The sequence below is a fragment of the Otolemur garnettii genome, unplaced genomic scaffold (assembly GCF_000181295.1).
Source record: "Otolemur garnettii isolate 467f Iridium unplaced genomic scaffold, OtoGar3 scaffold00008, whole genome shotgun sequence".
In the NCBI taxonomy this organism is placed as follows: Eukaryota; Metazoa; Chordata; class Mammalia; order Primates; family Galagidae; genus Otolemur; species Otolemur garnettii.
The window spans coordinates 17,575,394-17,597,365 of record NW_003852403.1 but is presented as its reverse complement, the minus strand read 5'-3'; the positions used below and the strand labels follow the sequence as shown (position 1 = coordinate 17,597,365).

The following is a 21,972-nucleotide window of genomic DNA, read 5'->3' as shown; positions in this document are numbered from 1 at the left end:
TAGGCAAACACGATAGCCGTAACTATTACAGGCAAGATCCACCAAAGGATGGTAGACTCAGTGGGTAAAAGTTTGAGGAGAAACAGTACAGTTCACGGCATCTTCCCCAATATATCTGTTAATTACAAAAGGAAAAATAGTAACTCCACTGCAGAAAAACCTGGAAGAAGAAATCTGACAGACAGCACCTTAACCAAGGTCAATAAGACATATCAACATCACCTGCCCCGATACGACATACTGAGAAAGGTAGAGCATCACTTCTCTGATGTTCTTCCCCAAACACATAACCTCAATCTTATGAAAAAATATCAGACAGTGCCCAATTGGGGAATATTCTACAAAATAATTAACCACAGCTCATCGAGGCGTCCAGGTTGCAAAAGACAAAGAAGGTTGGAGAGAGAAAGGGTCAGCGTGCAGGGGACCAGGGGACATGACAACGGGGCATAATGAGGGATTTTGCCTCGGAGCCCAGAACAGGAAAAGGACATTAGTAGGAAAACAGGTGAAATTAAATAAGACTTGTAATTTTGATCTGGGATTAACTGACTCTGGCCCACTGCTACTGCCTGTTTTTGTCAAAACTTTATTGTTAGAGAGCCATAATCATTGACTGACTTATTATTTTATGGCTGCTTTCTCCAATGGTAGAACTGAGTAGTTGTGACAGAGACCCTATGGCCTGCAAAGCCTAAAATATTGGCTATCTCAGGGCCAGCACTAGGGGAAGTAAGGAGGATAGTTAGGTTAAAGGAGGATCTCTCTCCCTCTGTCTCTCTCAAAAGTTCTATACTTGTGAAACTCTTGAGAGTTAGTACCTCCTTAAAATTTGCTTCTTAAGTACGTGCATGTCTCATCCAAGTACTGACCCTACCTGGTCGCTACAAAAAATGTTGCTGGTTAACCAACCATGAACATTAACATCATTGACATTAACATTACCAATGTTAATGTTCCAGTTTTGAACACTGTACTTCTATTAGGTGTAATATTAACATAAAGCTGGGTTAAGGGTATATAGGAACTCTTGTGTATTATTTTTGCAACTTTTCTGTAAATCAAAAATTATGTCCAAATAAAACATCTTAATAAGAGTGCAAACTCTAGGATAGATCAGATAAATTTACAAAGTGCCAAGGCCACAGTGTCACTGTGAGGCCACAACAGCCACAATAATGACAACTTAACCACTCTGTGCCAGGCAATGTTGAAAGTACTTTTTATATTGTGTCTTAATTTCCACAGCAACTCTATGAGGTGGGTACTATTCACTCCCATTGGCAAATTAGGAAACCAAGGCATAGAAAACTGAAGTGGTTTTATCAAGGTCACACAGTTAGTAAGTGGCAGAGTTAAGACATGAACCCAGATCTTCGGAAGTCAATAAAATAGAGAAATAAGAAAAAAAATTGATGTATCCATTTAGCAGGTTTGTGCTCAATTTTCAAGTCCATAAAGTCTTGAAGTCATGAAGCCTTGTTATCATTACTCATGAAATAGTGACCAAATATTTAAAAAACAAACCATATCCAACAGTGAGGCTGCTTTCCACCCCTAGCATATACTGCGTGCATCAGTAAGAACTTCAGTGTAGAGTCTTTTTTTTTGGGGGGGGGGGCGCAGTTTTTGGCCAGGGCTGGGTTTGAACCTGCCACCTCCGGCATATGGGACCAGGGCCCTACTCCTTTGAGCCACAGGCACTGCCCCCCAGGGTCGAGTCGTATATTGCATGAGTCTTTGTGTAAAACCCAATGTACAGAGAAAAAGCTGACTGACTTCAGATCAAATACTGGTAAATTTCTTTTCATTGAGGGATATGTTGTTTTCTGTAAAATAATACAGAATCCTTCCATAATTTATGTATGTCACATATGTAAAGTAGCAAATTAGTCTCATCGCTTATTGTCATGATTATATTTTTGATTTATGAAAGAGGTTTTGCTGAAAGTCTCTGAGAAGAAAAAGATTCAAAATTACTGCTCTTGAACCATTAGAAAATATGTGACTTTACTTTGAATTTAATCAATTTCCAGCACAAGCTTTAAATTATAAGAGCTGTATACCAAAGGAAAACTATTATATGGGTGTCTCAAAATATCAAATTGCTTTGAAATTATAACTGCCAAATTGCTTTTGCGGAGGAAAAGTTCTGTCTAATTTCAAAGCATCAAATCAAGGCATAGTTGCAGTAAAAAAAAATTCATCTAATAGAAATCAAGGAAATGTCTCACTAAATAGACAAAAACAGTCATAAAAATATTTTTCATGGGAAACATATCTCTAAGTGGAAAAGAGAAGATACATATTAAAAGAAGTGGCAAAACTGTGACAGTCATTTCATTAATAAATAAGTGATTGTTATCTGGATATGTTATGCCATGGACAGATCAGTGAAACAAATCCAGACAGAGGAATGTTGAGACTATATATGGTAACCCTAAAATGAAACTGTTACACATAAACAGCCAATTTGTGTGACTCTATCCAAAACTAATCCTCCGTTTTTATAAACTGAAAAGATAAGAGCATGGCTTCAAAAGCCTGACAAAATGGGTCAGGAGATTTATTAGGGGAACTTAATGATCTTTATAACGTAGCACCTATCTTTAAAAAATCCAAATTAATCTTATCAAGTTTAATTATGTTATATTGGTTTAAAATTATTCCTTCAAAAATTATTTAGTAGAAGCATAATCTGAAAGGCAAATAACATATGTGCTAAAAATGATAATAAGTTTGCTCAGTTGCTATAAGCAAATTACCACCACCATAAACAAGAGTAAGATATTATTCTTGAAAAGAAATATGCAACCAAAAGAGCATTATAAGCTGTTTTCTATGGGGGGGGGAGTTGCTTCTTTAACTTCAAGGTATCTGAAATAATTTCCTCACAGTGTGGTAAAAATAAGAGATTTTATCTTACAAGGGTACAAGTAAATCTTTCTAAGAGTAGAATATGAACATCTTAACACAATAACTAAGAAAATGACATGAAGGCTATGTTACCCAGTTTGATGAAAATATTTCAAATTGTATGTGAAAACACCACACTGTACCCCGGAATTGCATTAATGTACATAGTTATCATTTAATACAAAAAAAAAAAAAAAAGACTTTGAACAGACTTAGTAAATTCTAGTGCTTTAAAAAAAAAAGAGAGAGATTTTAATCCCATGTATCCAATATTGCATCCTATCCTGAAAACAAAACTAATTACATGTTATAAATAAATTCCTGCCTTTACAAAACAAGAATATAAAAACATTTCTATTTAAAACATTAATATTAATTGTTATATATTAATTAAAATAAAATACATTAATTACATAATACAAATATATTTTAATAGCACGATTTAATAATAGATGACTAATCACAATTAATACATTTCATTTTCTCTTAACATTATTTAAAATATTGGAAATAAAATATTTAACAACAACAGAATAATTCAGCTGTGGTAATCATAAAATGAAATATTTTGCAACCATTAAATTTTGCCAAATGTAATAGCCTGGAGAAATCCTTCTTAGAATATTAATAGATAAAAAGCAGGAATCCACAAGGATATATAACATATCCAAACATGAGTTCAAAAAATATGCAGAGTGAAAAGACTGGAGATTGATATACCAAAATATGAATAGTGTTACCCTCCGGAGATAAAATTTTAAATGATTTTTCCATAGTTTATCACAATCTCTACAACTTTTACACTTGTAGTTTCTACACGTCTGACTTTAGAAGCAACCCCCCCAAAAGTAATTTCTCACACATTCAAAGTATTAACATAGAGGTGTTTCTTTGGTTTATAATTCAACTGCTCACATAAAAGCACATGTTTTAATAAAATATTTTGAAATCCCTAACCTACTAAAAACTTACCTTTTATTTCAATTATAGTGTGAATTACCATCATAAACACATAGCTTATGTATACTATGAAGCACTACCATCAGAAATGGCAATAAAATTTCAAATATTTATTTTTAGCATAGTGATTGTGAAATAGTGTATGGCCAGGAACCACAATATACATATTTAACCAGAAGCTTTCATAAAATTACCACAGGACACTATTCAAGTAAAGAGTCAACATACATTTAAATTCTTAACTTTTCTGAGCCAAGGAAGCAGTCATTTTAAAGTGCTTTAAAATATTACAAGATTGGATTTTTAGTTCAATGTGACTAGCGTTTTATTTAAATTAAAACCTTAAAAAAAAAAAACTTGAAATACTGTTGTGAAAGAGAACAGCACTGTCCACTGTCTTACCGAAGATAGTTCATCACATCCCAGTAACTTGTAGTAATCTTCAGTGTCCTCCGACCTGTAATTCAGTATTGCATCCATTTGGGTTACTAAACCAGCTTTTCCCTCCTTGGAAACAAAGAGGCAGGATGAGCTTCGAATTAACAGGGAGAAAAACCTCTTTAAATCTGAGCTACAGAAGCACGATCCGAACAGCAAAAACCAGCTTTCAGACTGGTCACACAGTCAATACGCCAGATGTCATCCCAGATCTTTGTCAGCGCTGCCTCTCATTGGTTGTTTACAGAGGAGAAAAGCACCGGCCACGTGCCTGCCTAGCTTTGCAGGGCTGCCTGGGATCTGTAGTTTGAGTTTATGTAACTGATGCAGATGAACCATTTGTATAATGGGCCAATAAAGACTGTCCATTTTTACCAACTCCTCACATTAGCCATCTCTCCATCTCTGCTATATTTTTGTCTTTATCTTGTTTTTAAAAGACAGGAGAAAATCTGAAGCAAGGTGGTAAAATCTGAGGATATGTTTGATATAAGTAGTGAGTGCTCTTCTGAGTGTTTAAGATATTTCACAATGTTTAAAATAGTGTAAGAGCATAAGCAAACATACTACGATACTAAAATACAAATATACTAATATACTATAGTATATTTGTACTACAGTATATGTACAAATACAAATATATATTATTTTGGATGTGTGGTAAATTACTGGATATATTATTATATACAAATAGTATATTTGTATAGTACATTATAGTATACTATAATGGACAAAATAGTAAAGTACAAAATACTAAAATATTTTGAAATCCCTTACTTAGGAAAAACTTACCTTTCGTTTGAATTATAGTATGAATTACCATAATAAACACATAGTTTATATATACTATAAAATACTGCCATCAGAATTACAATAAAATTTCAAATATTTATTTTTAGTGTAGTGATTGTTAAATAGTGTACGATCACAAGCCAGAATATACATACTTAACCAGAAGCTTCCATAAAATTACCATAGGACACTATTCAAGTAAAGAGTCAACATACAGGCTCGGCGCCTGTGGCTCAAGCGGCTAAGGCGCCAGCCACATACACCTAAGGTGGCGGGTTCGAATCCCCAGCCCGGGCCTGCCAAACAACAATGATGGCTGCAACCCAAAAATGGCCAGGTGTTGTGGCAGGCACCTATAGTCCCAGCTACTTGGGAGGCTGAGGCAGGAGACTCGCTTGAGCCCAGGAGTTGGAGGTTGCTGTGAGCGTGATGCCATGGCACTCTACCCAGGGGGATAGCTTGAGGCTCCGTCTCAAAAAAAAAAAAAAAAAAAGAGTCAACATACATTTAAATTCCTAACTTTTCTGAGCCAAGAAAGCAGTCATTTTAAAGTGCTTTAAAATAATACAAGATTGGGGTTTTAGTTCGATGTGACTAAAGTTTTATTTAAATTAAAACCTTAAATAAGAACTTGAAATACTGTTGTGAAAGAGAACAGCCTGTCTTACTGAAAATAGTTCATCATATCCCAGTAACTTGTAGTAATCTTTGGTATCCTCCGACCTATAATTCAGTATTGCATCCATTTGGGTTATATTATAGCATACTATAATATACTATACAAATATACTAATATACTAAGCAAATTTTCATTTGTGTGATGATTTACTCATTCAATAAATATTTATTGAGGACCTATTTTGTGCTCAGCACTGTTGTAGGGAAAGGCATGGCAAGCAACACAAACTCAGTTCTGATGGAAGAACACAGACAAGAAACACGCAAAGAAACAGGATCATTGGTTCAAAATGGTTGTTTGTGCTGCACAGGACTAAAATAGGACAATGAAGAGAACTACGTGATAACCTGAGTGGCATCCCTGTGCCATTTCCCCTGGGTTGGCTCCTCAGACTCAGAAATGTGTCTGGTCTAGGGTGGGTCAATCACTCTTTGCTGCAGTTCATTTTGGGCTGTAAGAAACGCCGTTGAGGGCTGGGGTTTAGAGGAGGTGAATGGTCAGAGATACAAAACTTTAACTGCCTTAACACTTTAAATGCCCTGTAAATTATCACCTTGGGGAAAAAGTACTTTTTCTTCTAGTCCAGCTATTTGCATCTTTTTTAAGGTTTATTTCTGAACAGAAACAAGAAAAGGCTCCAGAGCACCACTTTTGCTAACCCTTCTCTTGCTGAAAGTTCTGTATAGAATTTTTAAATAAAGTAAAATTAATTTTGTTTGGGAAGTTTTACCACATCCCTTGAAGTATTTGGAGGTTAACTTGAACATTACATAATCTTGATTGGAATCAATGAAAAATTCCTTTTTTTTTTTCTTTGTTGAGACAAAGTCAGACTCTGTCCCTGTGGGTAGAGTTCTGTGGCATATTCATCATAGCCCTCAGCAACCTCAAACTCTTGGGCTCAGGCAATCCTCTTGCCTCAGACTCCCCAGTAGATGGCACTACAGACATCTGCCACAATGCCCAGCTAGTTTTTTTCTATTTTTAGTAGAAATGAGGTCTCCTTCTTGCTCAGGCTGGTCTTGAATGCATAAACTCAAGCAATCCACCCGACTCTGCCTCCCAGAGTGCTAGGATTACAGGTGTGAGCCACCGTGCCTGGCTGCATGCCCTTATTATTTTTTTTTCTTTAGGACTGTGTTCCTTTTTATTTTTTTATTTTTTTATTTTCTTTTTTAATTTAATTTTTAATTAAATCATAACTGTACATGTTTATGGGGTACAATGTGACAATTTGATATATAATGTGGAATGCTTAAATCAAACTGATTAACATAACCACCATCTCACTTACTTTTTGTGGTAAGACATTTATAATTTACTCTTAGTTATTTTGAAATATACCCTTGCATTGTGCACATTAGGTGAGATCCTGCCAAATGCCCTGCTCCTCCCACCAATCACCTTCCCCCTTCTCTGCCCCTCTCCTTCCTCTCCCCTTCCTCATTAGACTGTATTTGTGTTTTATTATTCATATGAGACTGTGTTTATATATTGGTTTCATAATAGTATCAAGTACATTGGATACTTTTTTTTTTCCACTCTTGAGATACTTTCCTAAGAAGAATGTGCTTCAACTCCATCCAGGTAAACATAAAAGATGTAAAGTCTCCATCTTTTATGGCTGAATAGTATTCCATAGTATACATATACCACAATTTGTTAATCCATTCATGGGTTGGTGGGCATTTGGGCTGCTTCCACAACTTGGCAATTATGAACTAGGTCACAATAAACATTCTGGTGCAGGTTCGGTGTCTGTAGCACAGTGGTTACAGCACCAGCCACATACACTGAGGCTGGCAGGTTCAAACTCAGCCTTGGCCAGCTAAACAACAATGATAACAACAACAAGAAAATAGCCGGGCACTGGGGAGGATGCCTGTAGTCCCAGCTGCTTGGGAGGCTGAGGCAAAAGAATGGCTTGAGCCCAGGAGTTTGAGGTTGCTGTGAGCTGTGACACCATAGCACTCTACTGAGGGCAACATAGTGAGACTCTGTCTCAAAAAATAAATAAATAAATAAACATTCTGATGCAAAATGTCTTTGTTGTAAAATGATTTTTGTTCTTCTGGGTAGATAGATACCTAGTAATGGCATTGCAGGATCAAATGAAAGGTCAACTTTTAGTTCCTTGAGAATTCGCCATACTTTTTTCCAAAAGGGCTGTATTAGTTTGCAATCCCACCAGCACTGTAGAAGTTTTCCCTTCTCTCCACATCCATGCCAACATCTGCAGTTTGGGGCTTTTGTGATGTGGGCTAATCTTAATGGAATTAGGTGATATCACAAAGTGGTTTTGATTTGCATCTCTCTGATGATTAAAGATAATGAGCATTTTTCATGTGTTTATCGGCCATTTGCCTGTCAAATTCAGAGAAGTTTCTGTTCAAGTTTCTTGACCACAAAGAAATGGGGTTTTGTTCTTTTCTTCTTGATCAATTTGAGTTCTTGTAGACTCTAGTTATCAGACCCTTGTCAGAATCATAACATGCAAAAATCTTCTCCCATTCCAAAGGCTGTCTGTTTGCCCTACTTGTAGTGCCTTTAGCTATGCAGAAGCCAAAGGCCCTTTCAATGATGTAAAATTTGCCACTTATGGAAAATGGTTTTTAAAAATGTGAATATAGGTGGCGCCTGTGGCTCAGTGGGTAGGGCACTGGCCCCATATACCCAGGGTGACGGGTTCAAACCTGGCCCCAGGCAAACTGCAACAAAAAAATAGCTGGGCATTGTGGTGGGTGCCTATAGTCCCAGCTACTCAGGAGGCTGAAGCAAGAGAATCGCCTAAGCCCAGGAGTTGGAGGTTGCTGTGAGCTGTGTGACACCATGGCACTCTACCATGGGTGATAAAGTGAAACTCTGTCTCTACAAAGAAAAATAAAATAAAATAATTAAAATAAAATAAAGGTGTGAATATAGGTGGCACCTGTGGCTCAGTGAGTAGGGCGCCAGCCCCATATATCAAGCGTGGCAGGTTCGAACCTGACCCTGGTCAAATTGCAACAGAAAAATATCTGGGTGTTGTGGCCGGTGCCTGTAGTCCCACCTACTTGGGAGGCTGAGGCAAGAAAATGGCCTAAGCCCAAGAGTTGGAGGTTGCTGTGAGCTGTGATGCCACAGCACTCTACCAAGGGCGATAAAATGAGACTCTGTCTCAAAAAAAAAAGAAGAAGAAAAAATGCGAATATAGAACTACCACATTTTTGGGTAAACACAAAAAAAGAATTGAAAGAAGAGACTCAGAAATATATTCATATGCCCATTTTCATTGCAGCATTATTCACAATAGCCAAAAAGTAGAAGCAACTTAAGTGTCCATCAGTGGATGAATAAGCAAAATGTATTATATTCTTATAATAAAATGTTATTCATCTGAGGTGGGTGGATTGCTCAAGGCCAGTAGTTTGAGATCAGCCTGAGCAACACAGTGAGACCACATCTAGGGAAAAAAAAAAATTTAAATAAACCAAGTAGGGTGGTACCCACCTGTAGTCCAAACCACTCAGGATGCTGAGCCAGGAGGTGAACATAGAAGTTTAAGATGAGGCTCGGCACCTGTGGCTCAAGTGGCTAAGGCACCAGCCACATACACCTAAGGTGGCAGTTTCAAATCCAGCCTGGGCCCACCAAACAACAATGATGGCTGCAACCAAAAAATAGCCAGGCATTGTGGCAGGCACCTGTGGTCCCAGCTACTTGAGAGGCTGAGGCAGGAGACTCACTTGAGCCCAGGAGGTTGCTGTAAGCTGTGATGCCACGGCACTCTACCCAGAGGGACAGCTTGAGGCTTTGTCTCAAAAAAAAAAAAAAAAAAAAAAAAAGTTTAAGATGAGCTATGATCATGCTACTTCCTTCTAACTGGGCAATAGAGCAAGACTCTATAAGAAAGAAAGAAAAAGGGCAGCACCTATGGCTCATTGAATAGGGCACCAGCCCCATATAACTGAGGGTGGCAGGTTCAAACCCAGTCCCAGTCAAACTGTAACAGCCTACTCGGGAGGCTGAGGCAAGAGAATCGCCTGAGCCCAGGAGTTGGAGGTTGCTGTGAGCTAGGATGTCACAGTACTCTACCAAGGGCCATAAAGTGAGACTCTGTCTCTAAAAAAAATAAAAACAAAAATAGTTAAAGTGGTAAATTTGATAGTATTTTACTATACTACAGATATTTTACCATTACCACAACAACAAATGATGGGAAGTCTTTCAAAGACTAGACAACCTGGACCAGAAAAAAAAAATGTTGCTCCTTTACTCTGATATGGTTTGGATATTTGTCCCCTCCACCATTTGTCCCCATCTGGTCATGGGGCGGATCACTCATGAATGGCTTGGTACACTCTGGCAATAATGAACAAGTTCTTGTTCTATGAGTTTACGAGAGCTGGTTATTTAAAAGAGTGGGAGCACTCCCTCCTCCCTTCCTCTCTCCTTCTCTCTCTCTCCACCCTCTCTCTCTCCTTCCTTGGGACACGCCTACTCTGCCTTCACCTTCTGTCATTAGTGGAGCCCTCCTCAAGTCCTCACCAAGCAGATGCTGGTACCATGCTTCTTGTACAGCTTGCAGGACCATAAGCCAAATAAAACCCTTTTCTTTATAAATTACCCACCCTCAGATAGTCCTCTGTAGCATTTGGACAAAGATACTCTCCTTCCTGAGAACATCAGGACAGTGTTTCTTTTTGTTTTGTTTTGTTTTGTGTTTTTGAGACAGTCTTACTTTGTCACCCTCCGTACAGTGCTGTAGCATCATAGCTCACAGCAACCTCAGACTCTTGGGCTCAAGAGATTCTCTTGCCTCAGCCTCCCAAATAGCTGGGACTACAGGTGCCCACCACAACACCCAGCTATTTTTTTAGAGATAGGGTCTAGCACTTGCTCAGGCTGGTCTCGAACCTGTGAGCTCAAGCAATCAATCGCCTCAGGCTCCCAGAGTGCTAAGATTACAGGTATGAGCCAACTCACCTGGCTGACAGTGTTTTGATGTTTTTGTTTTTGAGCCTCAAGCTGTTGCCCTGGGTAGAGTGCTGTTGCATCACAGCTCACAGCAACCTCCAACTCCTGGGCTCAAGCAATTCCCTTGCCTCAGCCTCGCAAGTAGCTGGGACTACAGATGCCTGCCACAATGGCCAGCTATTTTTTGGTTGTCATTGTCATTGTTGTTTGGCAGGCCTGGGCTGGATTCAAACCCACCAACTCTGGTGTATGTGGCTGGCGCCTTAGCTACTTGAGCTACAAGCATTTTGATGTTCTGGTGGCTGAAAAACAACCACCAGAAAGGCATTTTGGTAAAGCAATCACTCAGGTTTGGAGGAGTTATGTTTGTTTGTTTGTTTGGGGGGTTTTTTTGGTTTGCTTTTTTTTGAGACAGCGCCTCAAGCTGTTGCCCTAGGTAGAGTGCCATGGCATCGCAGTTCATAGCAACCTCCAACTCCTGGGCTCAAGTGATTCTCCTGCCTCTGCCTCCCAGGTAGCTGGGCTTACAGGCGTCTGCCACAACAGCAGGCTATTTTTTTTTTTTTTTTTTTGGTTGCAGCCGTCATTGTTGTTTGGTGGGTCCGGGCTGGATTCAAACCTGCCACCTTAGCTGCTTGAGCCACAGGCACCGAGCCTATTTGTTTGTTTTTATAAGAGGAGTCTTGCTCTCTCACCTAGACTGGAGTGAAGTGGGGTGTGATCATGACTCTAACTCCCAGCTATTCTCAAGCTATCCTCCTGACTCAGCCTCCTGAGTAGCTAGGACTACAGGCATACACCACTGCACCCATTAGTCTAAAAAATATTTTTGGAGACAGGGTCTCAGAATGTTGCTCAGTCTGATCTCAAACTCTTGGCCTTAAGTCATCCTCCTACCTTGGCCTCCCAGAGTGCTGGGATCACAGGCATTGTAGGGGTGAGGAAATTTTCCCTTTCCCCTGAAAGTATGCTGAAAGATCAGCTCACAATTAAGGCAGATTAATAAGAGAAAAGATTTATTTAACATATGCCAGGGAGGAAATCACAGAGTTATAACTCAATTTTCCAATGGAGTTCAAATATTTTTATCCATGCCTTTTAGAGGGGATGAAGGAAGTTGAGGAGAATAGGGTAACAAACAATTGCTAGGGAGGATGAATGGATGGGGGAGAAATAGATTAACTTGCAAATTAACCTGGGAGATGGGTATTTATAACCCAAACAATTTGGGCCACGTCCATCTATATTCCTGACCCTCATTCCTGAAATATTTTGAGATAATAGGAAGAGAAAATGGGAGTAAATTGTCTCCTTTTGGCTCAGTGCCCGTACCTCAGTGGTTAGGGCTCCGGCCACATACACTGGGCCTGCTAAACAAAAATGACAACTACAACAAAAAAATAGCCAGGCATTGTGGTGGGCGTGTGTAGCCCCAGCTACTTGGGAGGCTGAGGCAAGAGAATCGCTTAAACCCCAAGAGTGTGAGGTTGCTGTGAGCTGTGATGTCACAGCACTCTACTGTGGGCAGCATGGTGAGACTCTGTCTCAAGAAAAAAAAGTCATAGGATTTTACTCAGTATACCTTCATCTAATCAATTGTATACCTAGGGATTTATTCAAAAATTACATTCAAGAAAGTGTACAATAGCCAGGCATTGTGGCAGGCACTTATAGTCCCAGCTACTTCAGAAGTTGAGGCAAGAGGATCACTTGAGCCCAAGAGTTTGAGGTTGCTGTGAGGTATGATGCCAGGGCACTTACTGAGGTCAACAAAGTGAGACTCTGTCTCAAATAATTAAATAAATGAATAAACAAATAGATCAATAAAAGAATGTGTACAAAGGCTAGGCAAAGCAGGAGGATCTACTGAGGCCAGGAATTTGAGACTAGCCTGAGCAAGAGCTAGGTTCCCATCTCTACAAAATGTAGAAAAAATTAGCTGGGTGTGATGGGGTGCACCTGCTTTTCCAGCTGCTTGGGAGGCTGAGACAAGAAAATTACTTGAGTCCAAGAATTTGAAGTTTCAGGGAGAAAGACTCTGTGTCAAAAAAAAAAAAAAAAAAAAAGCAGGCAAAGATATAGCAATAATGATTGTTATTGTTACCAAAACAGTTATAATATAATCCCCCACACTTCCATATGAAAGCTATAACCCAACTACAGCCCAAGATGAAGGGGAAAGAGGAGAAGTGGAAGGAGGAGGATGGGTAGAGGGAGGGTAACTGGTGGAACCTCACCTATGGTGCATTTTACAAGGGTACATGTCAAATCTCCTAAGTGTAGAGTATAAATGTCTTAACACAATAATTAAGAAAGTGCAGGCTCAGTGCTTGTGGCTCAAGTGGCTAAGGCACCAGCCACATACACCTAAGCTGGCGGGTTCGAATCCAGCCTGGGCCCACCAAACAAAGACAGCTGCACCCAAAAAATAGCCGGGCGCTGTGGCGGGCGCCTGTGGTCCCAGCTACTTGGAGGGCTGAGGCAGGAGACTCGCTTGAGCCCAGGAGTTGGAGGTTGCTGTGAACTGTGATGCCACAGCACTCTACCCAGGGGAACAGCTTGAGGCTCTGTCTCAAAAAAAAAAGAAAAAGAAAGTGCAGTGAAGGCTATGCTAACCAGTTTGTTGTATTTCAAATGGTATATAAAACCAGCACATTGTACCCCATAAATGCATTATTGTTCACAGTTATGATTTAATTATAAAAAAAAGTTGTAATATATTTTTGAGAAAAAAAAATGTCCATTAATTATATAAAGAATTGTCCACATACAGTAGTATATTATGTAGTCATTTTAAATGATGTAGAAACTTATTTAGAAATGTTCACACCTCATTTTTTTTTTTTTTTTTTTTAGACAGTCTCACTCTAGCTGTCCCCCTGGGTAGAGTGCCATGGCGACAGCATAGCTCCCAGCAAACTCCAACTCTTGGGCTCAAGCGATCCTCTTGCCTCAGTTTTTTGTATTTTTAATAGAGACGTGGGTCTCGCTCTTGCTCAGGCTGGTCTCGAACCCATAAGCTCAAGCAATCAACTTGCCTGGGCCTCCCAGAGTGCTAGAATTACAAGCGTGAGCCACCGCACCCGGCCCATGATCCATTGTTAAGTGATAAAACAGCTACAAAAACGTTATGTACTGTGTAAAAATCCACAGAGCACTGACAATTATGTTCTTCACTGGGTATATCTTTTACTTAAGTTTGGCTCAACGCAGCCACCACACTTGGGTAAGAATGCGCAGCCAACTGCACCCTAGGTTGACGCGCAAACAAGGGACCTAACCAGGAAGAACAGCCTTGTAACCAAGCAACTGAGTCTCAGCCAATCATAACAGCCAAGCCCTCAGCCAATCCCAGGCCAAATGATGCCCAAGTAGCAATCCCAGAACTGCGCCTGTCAGGAAGTCTCTGTATGTTGGTCCCTGTTTTTTGGTTATAAATCTATTTAGCCATGTTGAAAGTGGAGGAATGCTGATCTGACTTCTGTCTGTAACTACTTGCTTCTAGAACATTTTTCTTGCTCAAATAAACTTTGATAAATTTAACTGGTCTCGTCTTGTTTTTAATGTACCTCATTTTTTTTAATTTAAAAAAGAAATCACTAAGGCAGCCTCTGTTGTCTGTCAGGAAGCTGAAGTGATTGACCCCAGAGAATCATTTAGGCCCAGGTTGTAATTCATGATGGTAGTGTCTGTGAATAGCCAACCTGGGTAGCATAGAAACCTCTTCTTTAAAAAAAAAAGATTGAAAAGTGAAAAAATACTAATTTAAAATGTTAAAGTATGTGTGGGATGATTCCAGTGTTATGAATATATGTTGTTATGATTTATAAAATATGAGAAAGAGGCCAAGTACTCATTCACACCTGTAATCATAGCACTTGGGAGGCTGAGATTGAGGGATTGCCTAAGGCCAGGAGTTTGAGGCTGCAGTGAGCCACGATCATGACACTGAACTCTAGCCTGTCCAAGAGTGAGACCCTGTCTCTGAAAGAATAATAATAAAATATGAGAAAGAATATACACAAAACATAGCAAGGAATTCCTAGATACTGAGTCACAGTTGATTAATATTTTAATCTCTACTCATCTACAACTTGCTAAAATGAACATATATTATTCTTCTATAATGAAGAAAAAAGTCAGTAAAATATACAAATTGAGCCAGATGCAGTAGCTTACGCCTGTAATCCTAGCATTCTGGGAGGCCTAGGCGGGTGGCCTCAAGAGTTTGAGACCAGCCTGAGCAAGAGCTATACTAGGTCTCTAAAAATAGTCAGGTGTTGTGGCGGCGCCTGTAGTCCCACCTATACCAGAGGCTGAGGCAAGATCACTGGAGCCCAAGGGTTTGAGGTTTCTGTAAGCTGTGATGCCATGGCACTCTACCAAAGGGTGACAAAGGAAAAAAAAGAAGAAGAAATAAAGAGTAGAAAGGAAGGGCTCGGCACCCCTAGCACAGTGGTTACAGTGCCCGCCACATACACCAAGACTGGTGGTTTGAGCCCGGCCCAGGCCAGCTAAACAACAATGACAACTGCAACAAAAAATGCCAGGCCCTGTGGCAGGTGCCTGTAATCGCAGCTACTTGGAAGGCTGAGGCAAGAGAATCGCTTAAGCTCAAGAGTTGGAGGTTGCTGTGAGCTGTGATGTCACAAAACTTTACTGAGGGTGACAAAGTAAGGCTCTGTCTCAAAAAAAAAGAAAAAAATTACTAATTTATTTCTGACAGCTCTGGAAGCTGAGAAGTCTAAGATCAAGGTGCTAACAGATTCACTGTTTCCTAAGGGCTCACTCTTTGCTTTATATGTGAAGCCTTATTGCTGTGTCTGTGGCCTCACATGATGAAAGGGGCAAGGTAGCTCCCTTTAACTTTTTTCTTTATTTTTATTATTTTTTTTGAGACAGAGTCTCACTTTGTTGCCCTCAGTAGAGTGTTGTGGCATCATAGGTCATAGGGACCTCAAATTCTTGGGCTCAAGTGATTCTCTTGTGTCAGCCTCCTGAGACTGGGACTACAGGTGCTCCCTACAACACCTGACTATTTTTAGAGACCTAGTCTTGTTCTTGCTCAGGTGGGGCTTAAACTCTGGAGGTCAAGCAATACACCTGCCTGGGCCTCCCAGAGTGCTAGGATTACAGGCATGAGCCACCATGCCCGGCTAATCTTTTATTTTTTTTAGTTTTTTTCTTTTTGCTTTCAAAGCGTTCACTGACAGATCTTTAACCTTTTATAAGGTCACTAATTCCATTCTCGAGGCTATCGCCTCACGACTTAATCACTTCCCAATAGGTTTGACCTCTTAATACTACCACAATGAGGATTAGATTTCAACATAAATTTGGGGGGGACGGATTCAGACCACAGCAATGCTCTTTTGAACCTTTCTCTTTTTTTTATGTTTTATCATTTTATTAGGAAGAATTCCAAATAGGTTATGAAGAAAATGTAATCACTGAATTTGACAAGTTTTCCAAAAACTCTTAATGGAGATATGTTCACCAATAAACAATGAAACACCAGCAGAACTATCATATACTGGGCAAAGAGTCAGGCTGATACCAAAAGCAACATGCAACATAAAAAAGATACAAGATAAAGGAAGACAATCTGCTGAATATTAAAAACCATCTCAATATGAACTCTTTGCAACCAGCACAGAAATAATTAGCTACCAAATCGAAATTACATGAAAGTTAAGTTTGACTGACAGAGGCCAAGAATCAACACTGGGGGAAAAAATAAATTCCTCAGTGCAAGAGAACTGACTAGGGTTTTGGAGCATCTCCCTGGCTGGTACAAGCCACTAGTATTAGAAAATCTTTTTGGCAAAGGAAAGAGAAATAAATACAAATGGAATGCTACATTTTTAAATCAGCAGGCTGTCCCAGAAATGACAAAGGTATCAGTAAAGTAGCAAGGGGATAACTTTAAAACATTACTTGTTGTGGGCTCGAAAAACATTCAAAATGGACTTATTTGAAGGTTTCACAATAGCTATGTCCAGGCATTTAGGCTAAGGGGAGGTAAAATCAAAAGAGGAGAATTTCTTCATAACCAAGCATATTGCTAAATAGCAACATTGTACTTGGTAAATAATAATTGGCAACAAAATAAGTTTATATTGCCCAAACCAGTCCCAGATACTGTTTAGTAACCAAGATGCAAACTAATGTTGTTGTATTAAGCCTAGATCAATTCTGTCAAACATGACCTTGGTTTAGGGTGACCAGACGTCTCGCTTTTTAAAAATTTGTCCTGTGACCCACAGCGTTTCAAAAAAGTCCTGGTTTTTGGAAAGAATGCACGAACAGGTGGGAGAACAGGAAGGGAATATACAGTTTTCAGCTGCCATGTGGCTATTTTGCCAGAATATGAGTTTTATATTATTTTTGTTAATTTTATAATGTTAAACTGTAATAATAACAAATAATTGTTGAGAAGTGATTATCGAGAACTGCTTATCAAAGTTTGCATTGTTGTCAGGCCCTGCCCCCGCCCCGCCCCCACCCCCACCCCCCCACCGTGTTGTCCCACTTTACAAATGTTAAAATCTGGTCACCCTACCTCGGTTAGATATCCAGTTTCATTTAACATTTTGAAAGCCAGTCAAGTCCCTCATACAGGCCAGTTCCTTGTGTAGCACAAGTGGCTTGAACATGCCATGTTCTGTGACCAAGAGACTGAAGACCTAATTTATCTGTCATTTACTGATGGCCATGGCATTTGGCAAGTCCTGTTTGTTTACAAAAAGCAGCAGCACTGCGTCTTTCAACTCACTTTCCTGGAGCATTTTCTGCAGCTCTTCTGCTCTTTCCTGAATTCTTTCACAATCATTGCTATGTACCACAAAAATAAGACCCTGGGTATTCTGGAAGTAATGCCTCCAGAGAGGCCTAACTTTATCTTGACCACCAACCTCCCAGACTGTGAAACTAATGTTCTTACATTCTACTGTCTCCACATTAAAGCAATGGTAGGAATGGTGGTAATTCTCTCCCCCAACTTGAGTTTATTCAGAATGGTTGTCTTGCCAGCAGCATCCAATCCAAACATCAAAATGTGCATCTGCTTCTTGCCAAAGGGGTGAGAGAAGAGAGAGGAGACAGTGAGGCACTTGCCCTGGGCAGAAGGGGGTTGGGGCATCCCCAGTCCTCTTTTCACGCTCCCAGCAAACTGAAGGAGAAGGGAGAGAAAGAGCTGAGGAAGAAGCTGGATGGCAGGGACGTCTCACTGGCCGGTGTCATATAAAGCTCCTGTACAGGAAATAGCTGAACGAGGACCTACTGAGTGACTCGCTCTTTTGACTCTTGATGTTCTTTTCTCCTTTTCACTTAATTGCTCCATTTTTTTTTTTTTCGGTAGAGATAGAGTCTCACTATGTCACCCTCTGTAGAGTGGTGTGGCATCACAGCTCACAGCAACCTCCAACTCCTGGGCTTAGGTGACTGTCCTGCCTCAGCCTCCTGAGTAGTTGGAACTACAGGCGCCCACCACAACACCCGGCTATCTTTTTGATGTAGTTTGGCCAGGGCCAGGTTTGAACCCACCACCCTCAGTATATGGGGCCGGTGCCCTACTCACTGAGCCACAGGTGCCGCCAATTGCCCCATTCTTTTAAAAGCGGCATAGCATTCCACCCTGTGTTTTTTTTTTAATGTATTGATTAGAAAAGTTTTTATTATTCATTGTAATAAAAGCGAAGAACCCTTTTTGCATATTATTCAGAAAAAGCAATAATGCAAGATTAGCAGATCTTTTGAGGAGTTGGAGTTCCATTTAATTATTTCTACTCTTTTCCCCTTAATTAACCTGAAAATGTTGCATCACTTTGTAGTAGGTATATATTTTTAATGTTCACTGGTTTTTCTCCCTAGCTATAAAGGTAACAAAAATCCTGAGGGGTCCATCATATAATCTTGTGAAAAAATGATAAAGCTAGAGTCACTTCTCCTTATACCAAAATAAATTGCAGAAAATTGTAGGAAGCCATAGGAAAAAACTAAAAGCATGATTATCTAAAAATTAAGCACATTTGTATGACCAAAAAATACAAAAGCAAAACCAGAAGGCAAATAATGTCCAAAGAAAGGAATTTCATAACAAACAAAAGACTAAGTTCATTAACTTACAAGTGCAGACAAATCAAGAGGGAAAAGATGAACAGCCCAACAGAAAACTGGACCAAGACTATGACCACTTTCAGAAATATAAATGTCCAATAAACAGAAAATGCAAGCTGGGTCTGGGGGGCTGTAATCCTAACTCTGGGAGGCTGAGGCAAGAGGATTCCTTGTAGTTCAAGACCAACGTGAGCAAGAGTAAGACCAGATGCCACCTCTACTAAAAATAGAAAAATTAGCCAGGAGTGGTGGCACTTGTAGTCCCAGCTGCTAGGGAGGACAAGGCAAGAGGATTTCTTGAGCCCAAGAGTTTGAGGTTGCTATGAGCAAGGCTGATGCCATGGCACTCTAGCCCAGGCAACAGAATGAGACTCTGGTTTGTTTTTTTTTTTAAACCATAAAATACAAATATGACTGTGACTTTATTAATAATTAAGGCTGATGCCATGGCACTCTAGCCCAGGCAACAGAATGAGATTCTGGTTTTTTTTTTTAAACCATAAAATACAAATATGACTGTGACTTTATTAATAATTATGAAACTAGACTGGGCACAGTGGCTCACACCTGTAATCCTAGCACTCTGGGAGGCTGAGGAGAGTGGACTGCTTGAGCTCAGAAGTTTAAGATCAGCCTGAGCAAGAGTGAGACCCAGTCACTACTAAAAATAGAAAAACTGGGCATAGTGGCTCACACCTATAATCCTAGTACTCTGGGAGGCTGAGGCAGGTAGATTGCTTGAGCTCATGAGTTTAAGACCAGTCCGAGCAAGAGCAAAATTGTGTCTCTAAAAAATAGCCCTGTGTTGTGGTGGGCACCTGTAGTCCCCGCTAATTGGGAGGCTGAGAGAAGAGGATTGCTTGAGCACAAGAATTTGAGGTTGCTGTGAGCTACACCATCACAGCACTCTACTGAGGGTGACAAAATAAGAGTCTGTCTCAAAAAAAAAAAAAGTAGAAAAACTACCTGAGCATTGTGGTGGGTGTCTGTGGTCCCAGCTACTTGGGAGGCTGAGGCAAGAGGATCTCTTGACCCCAAGAGTTTGAGGTTCTGTGACGCACAGCAACAGAATGTTGTATATGATGCAATCGACCCAGGGTGACTGAGTAAGAGTATGCCTAAAATAATAATAATAATTATGAAACTTCAAATAAAAGGAAAATAAAGTTGTTCATTGCTCGGATTAGCAAGTCAGGAAAAAAAAGCAGAAGTGCCTAAGAAGACACTTTTATACACTGCTGGATAAGAATGTAAATTGGTACAGTTCGACAATTTTATGGTATTTATCAACACATACACATATATTAAATATATCCTTGACTGGGCAAATTGTCTCTACAAATTTAGCCTGTGGGTGTACACCAAAATATATTCGAGATGATCACTGCAGCATTGTTTACAAAAGCAAAGATGAAACCAGCCAAAATGCTCATCAAGAGGGTGGAGAAAGGCAGTAGATGAATAAATTATGGTAATCACAGGATGAATTACCCGGTACTGTACAGCCTTTGAAAAGAGTAAGATAGCTCTTTATGTGCACGTATAGAAAGATCTCTACGTACTATCAAATAAGGAAAAAGAAAGTAGAGAACAGTGTTACCTCATTTGTGTATTTTTTAATAATACAGTATCCATTTGCATTTATAATTTTTTCTGGAGTTATCTACTTTTAAAAAGAGGCAGGCAGCTGGGCACCCGTAGGTCAGTGGTTAGGGCGCCAGCCACATACACTGGTGCTGGTGCCTTCAATCCAGGCCTAGCCTACTAATAATAATCCCAGCAGAAAAATGGCAGGGTGTTGTGGCGGGCGCCTGTAGTCCCAGCTACTAGGGAGGCTGAGGCTTGAGGATCTCTTGAGCCCAATAGTTTGAGGTTGCTGTGAGCTATAACGCCATGCATTCTATAGAGGGCGACAAAGTGAGACTCTGTCTAAATAAAATTTTTAAAAAATAATAAAAAGAAGCAGTATTGTTTCACAGAGGAACAGGGCAGGAACAGAAAGGAGGCGTTTCATTTCAGTTTATACCTTTCGAACTCTTTGCATGAAGTCAATATAAGCATACCAACATTGGGGGAAGGAGGGTTTAAATAGTTTTTTAAAAGAGCAAGTAACTTTTATTTACATACACTCACTGAAGAAAACCTAATAGACATATAAACCATATATATATATATCAAAGTATATGGCAAAAATCACGTGAAACTTTTCAGCAGAGTTAAGCTCTTTGGACCTCAAGTCCCAGAGATCAGACGCCCAGCCTCTTGGCTGGGAGGTGAGCAGAAAACCCATCTGGTCTCCTTCCACCTGGTGGCGCCGCTGGCCCCAGAACTACAACTCCCACAAGGCATCGCGGGGACGGCGCCCACGGGGCAACCCGAGATGCGCCTATTACTTCCGGTCGCCAGCGGCCGGGCCCTTCGGAAGTGCTAGATTTACATCAAATGCTGTGGTCTGGAAGTGGGAAGAGAAAACAACTAAAATTCAGTTCAGATGAAAAGGAGGAAGGCCGGAAAACTAGAGGCTACACAAGTCCCAGAGCTCCGAGCAAGGACAGAAATTAGCCAGTTCGTAGGCGGGCTCCGCCGGCCCCCGTGGCCGCACGCAGACGTGCCCTTCTCCGGATTCTCTTTTTGCCCTTTTCCAATCTCGCGCCAAAGTGCTGTCATGCAAAACGAAATCGTCTCCTTTCCCTTCCGTTTCCTCCAACTCCGAGCTCCCAAGGCGCAAAGCCCTAGTTCTAGAAAGGCTCTCAAGGCCTGCTCCGCAGAATTTACTGATTCGCTCCTGCTTAAGATCCAGTAGAAAGAAAAGGGAGCCTGCCAGAACCTTAACCACCTTGTATTTCAGCCCCTCCGTCTGTAGAATAGCTGAATAAAATCCTTACCTGGCTGACAGAGCAAGACAAGCGTCCTGACCCAAGGTCTGTCGTTGATTAGGATTTGTCAATGATTTTTCAAAGGCTGTTGAAATAGTGTGACGTTATAATCAGGTGCAATGACAGATGCTGTTAATCCCTTATTAAGAATAATAAGTATCGGGCGCCGCCTGTGGCTCAAGGAGTAGGGTGCCGGCCCCATATACCAGAGGTGGTGAGTTCAAACCTGGCCCTGGC

At 40.3% G+C, this 21,972-nt stretch overlaps 1 protein-coding gene and 1 pseudogene across 1 annotated transcript in view; both read right to left on the bottom strand.

Annotated features, from left to right (window-relative positions):
- Nucleotides 1–4,559, bottom strand: part of DNAJC12 (DnaJ heat shock protein family (Hsp40) member C12) — a 42,354-nt gene extending 37,795 nt beyond the window's left edge. The window contains exon 1 of the mRNA XM_003783621.3: nt 4,279–4,559. Coding sequence (XP_003783669.1) covers nt 4,279–4,356 — 78 coding nt within the window. The 5' untranslated portion in view covers nt 4,357–4,559. The remainder of the gene's footprint in view (nt 1–4,278) is intronic.
- Nucleotides 4,560–17,326: 12,767 nt separating this feature from the next.
- LOC100949402 lies at nt 17,327–17,843 on the bottom strand (annotated as a pseudogene).
- Nucleotides 17,844–21,972: the final 4,129 nt, after the last annotated feature.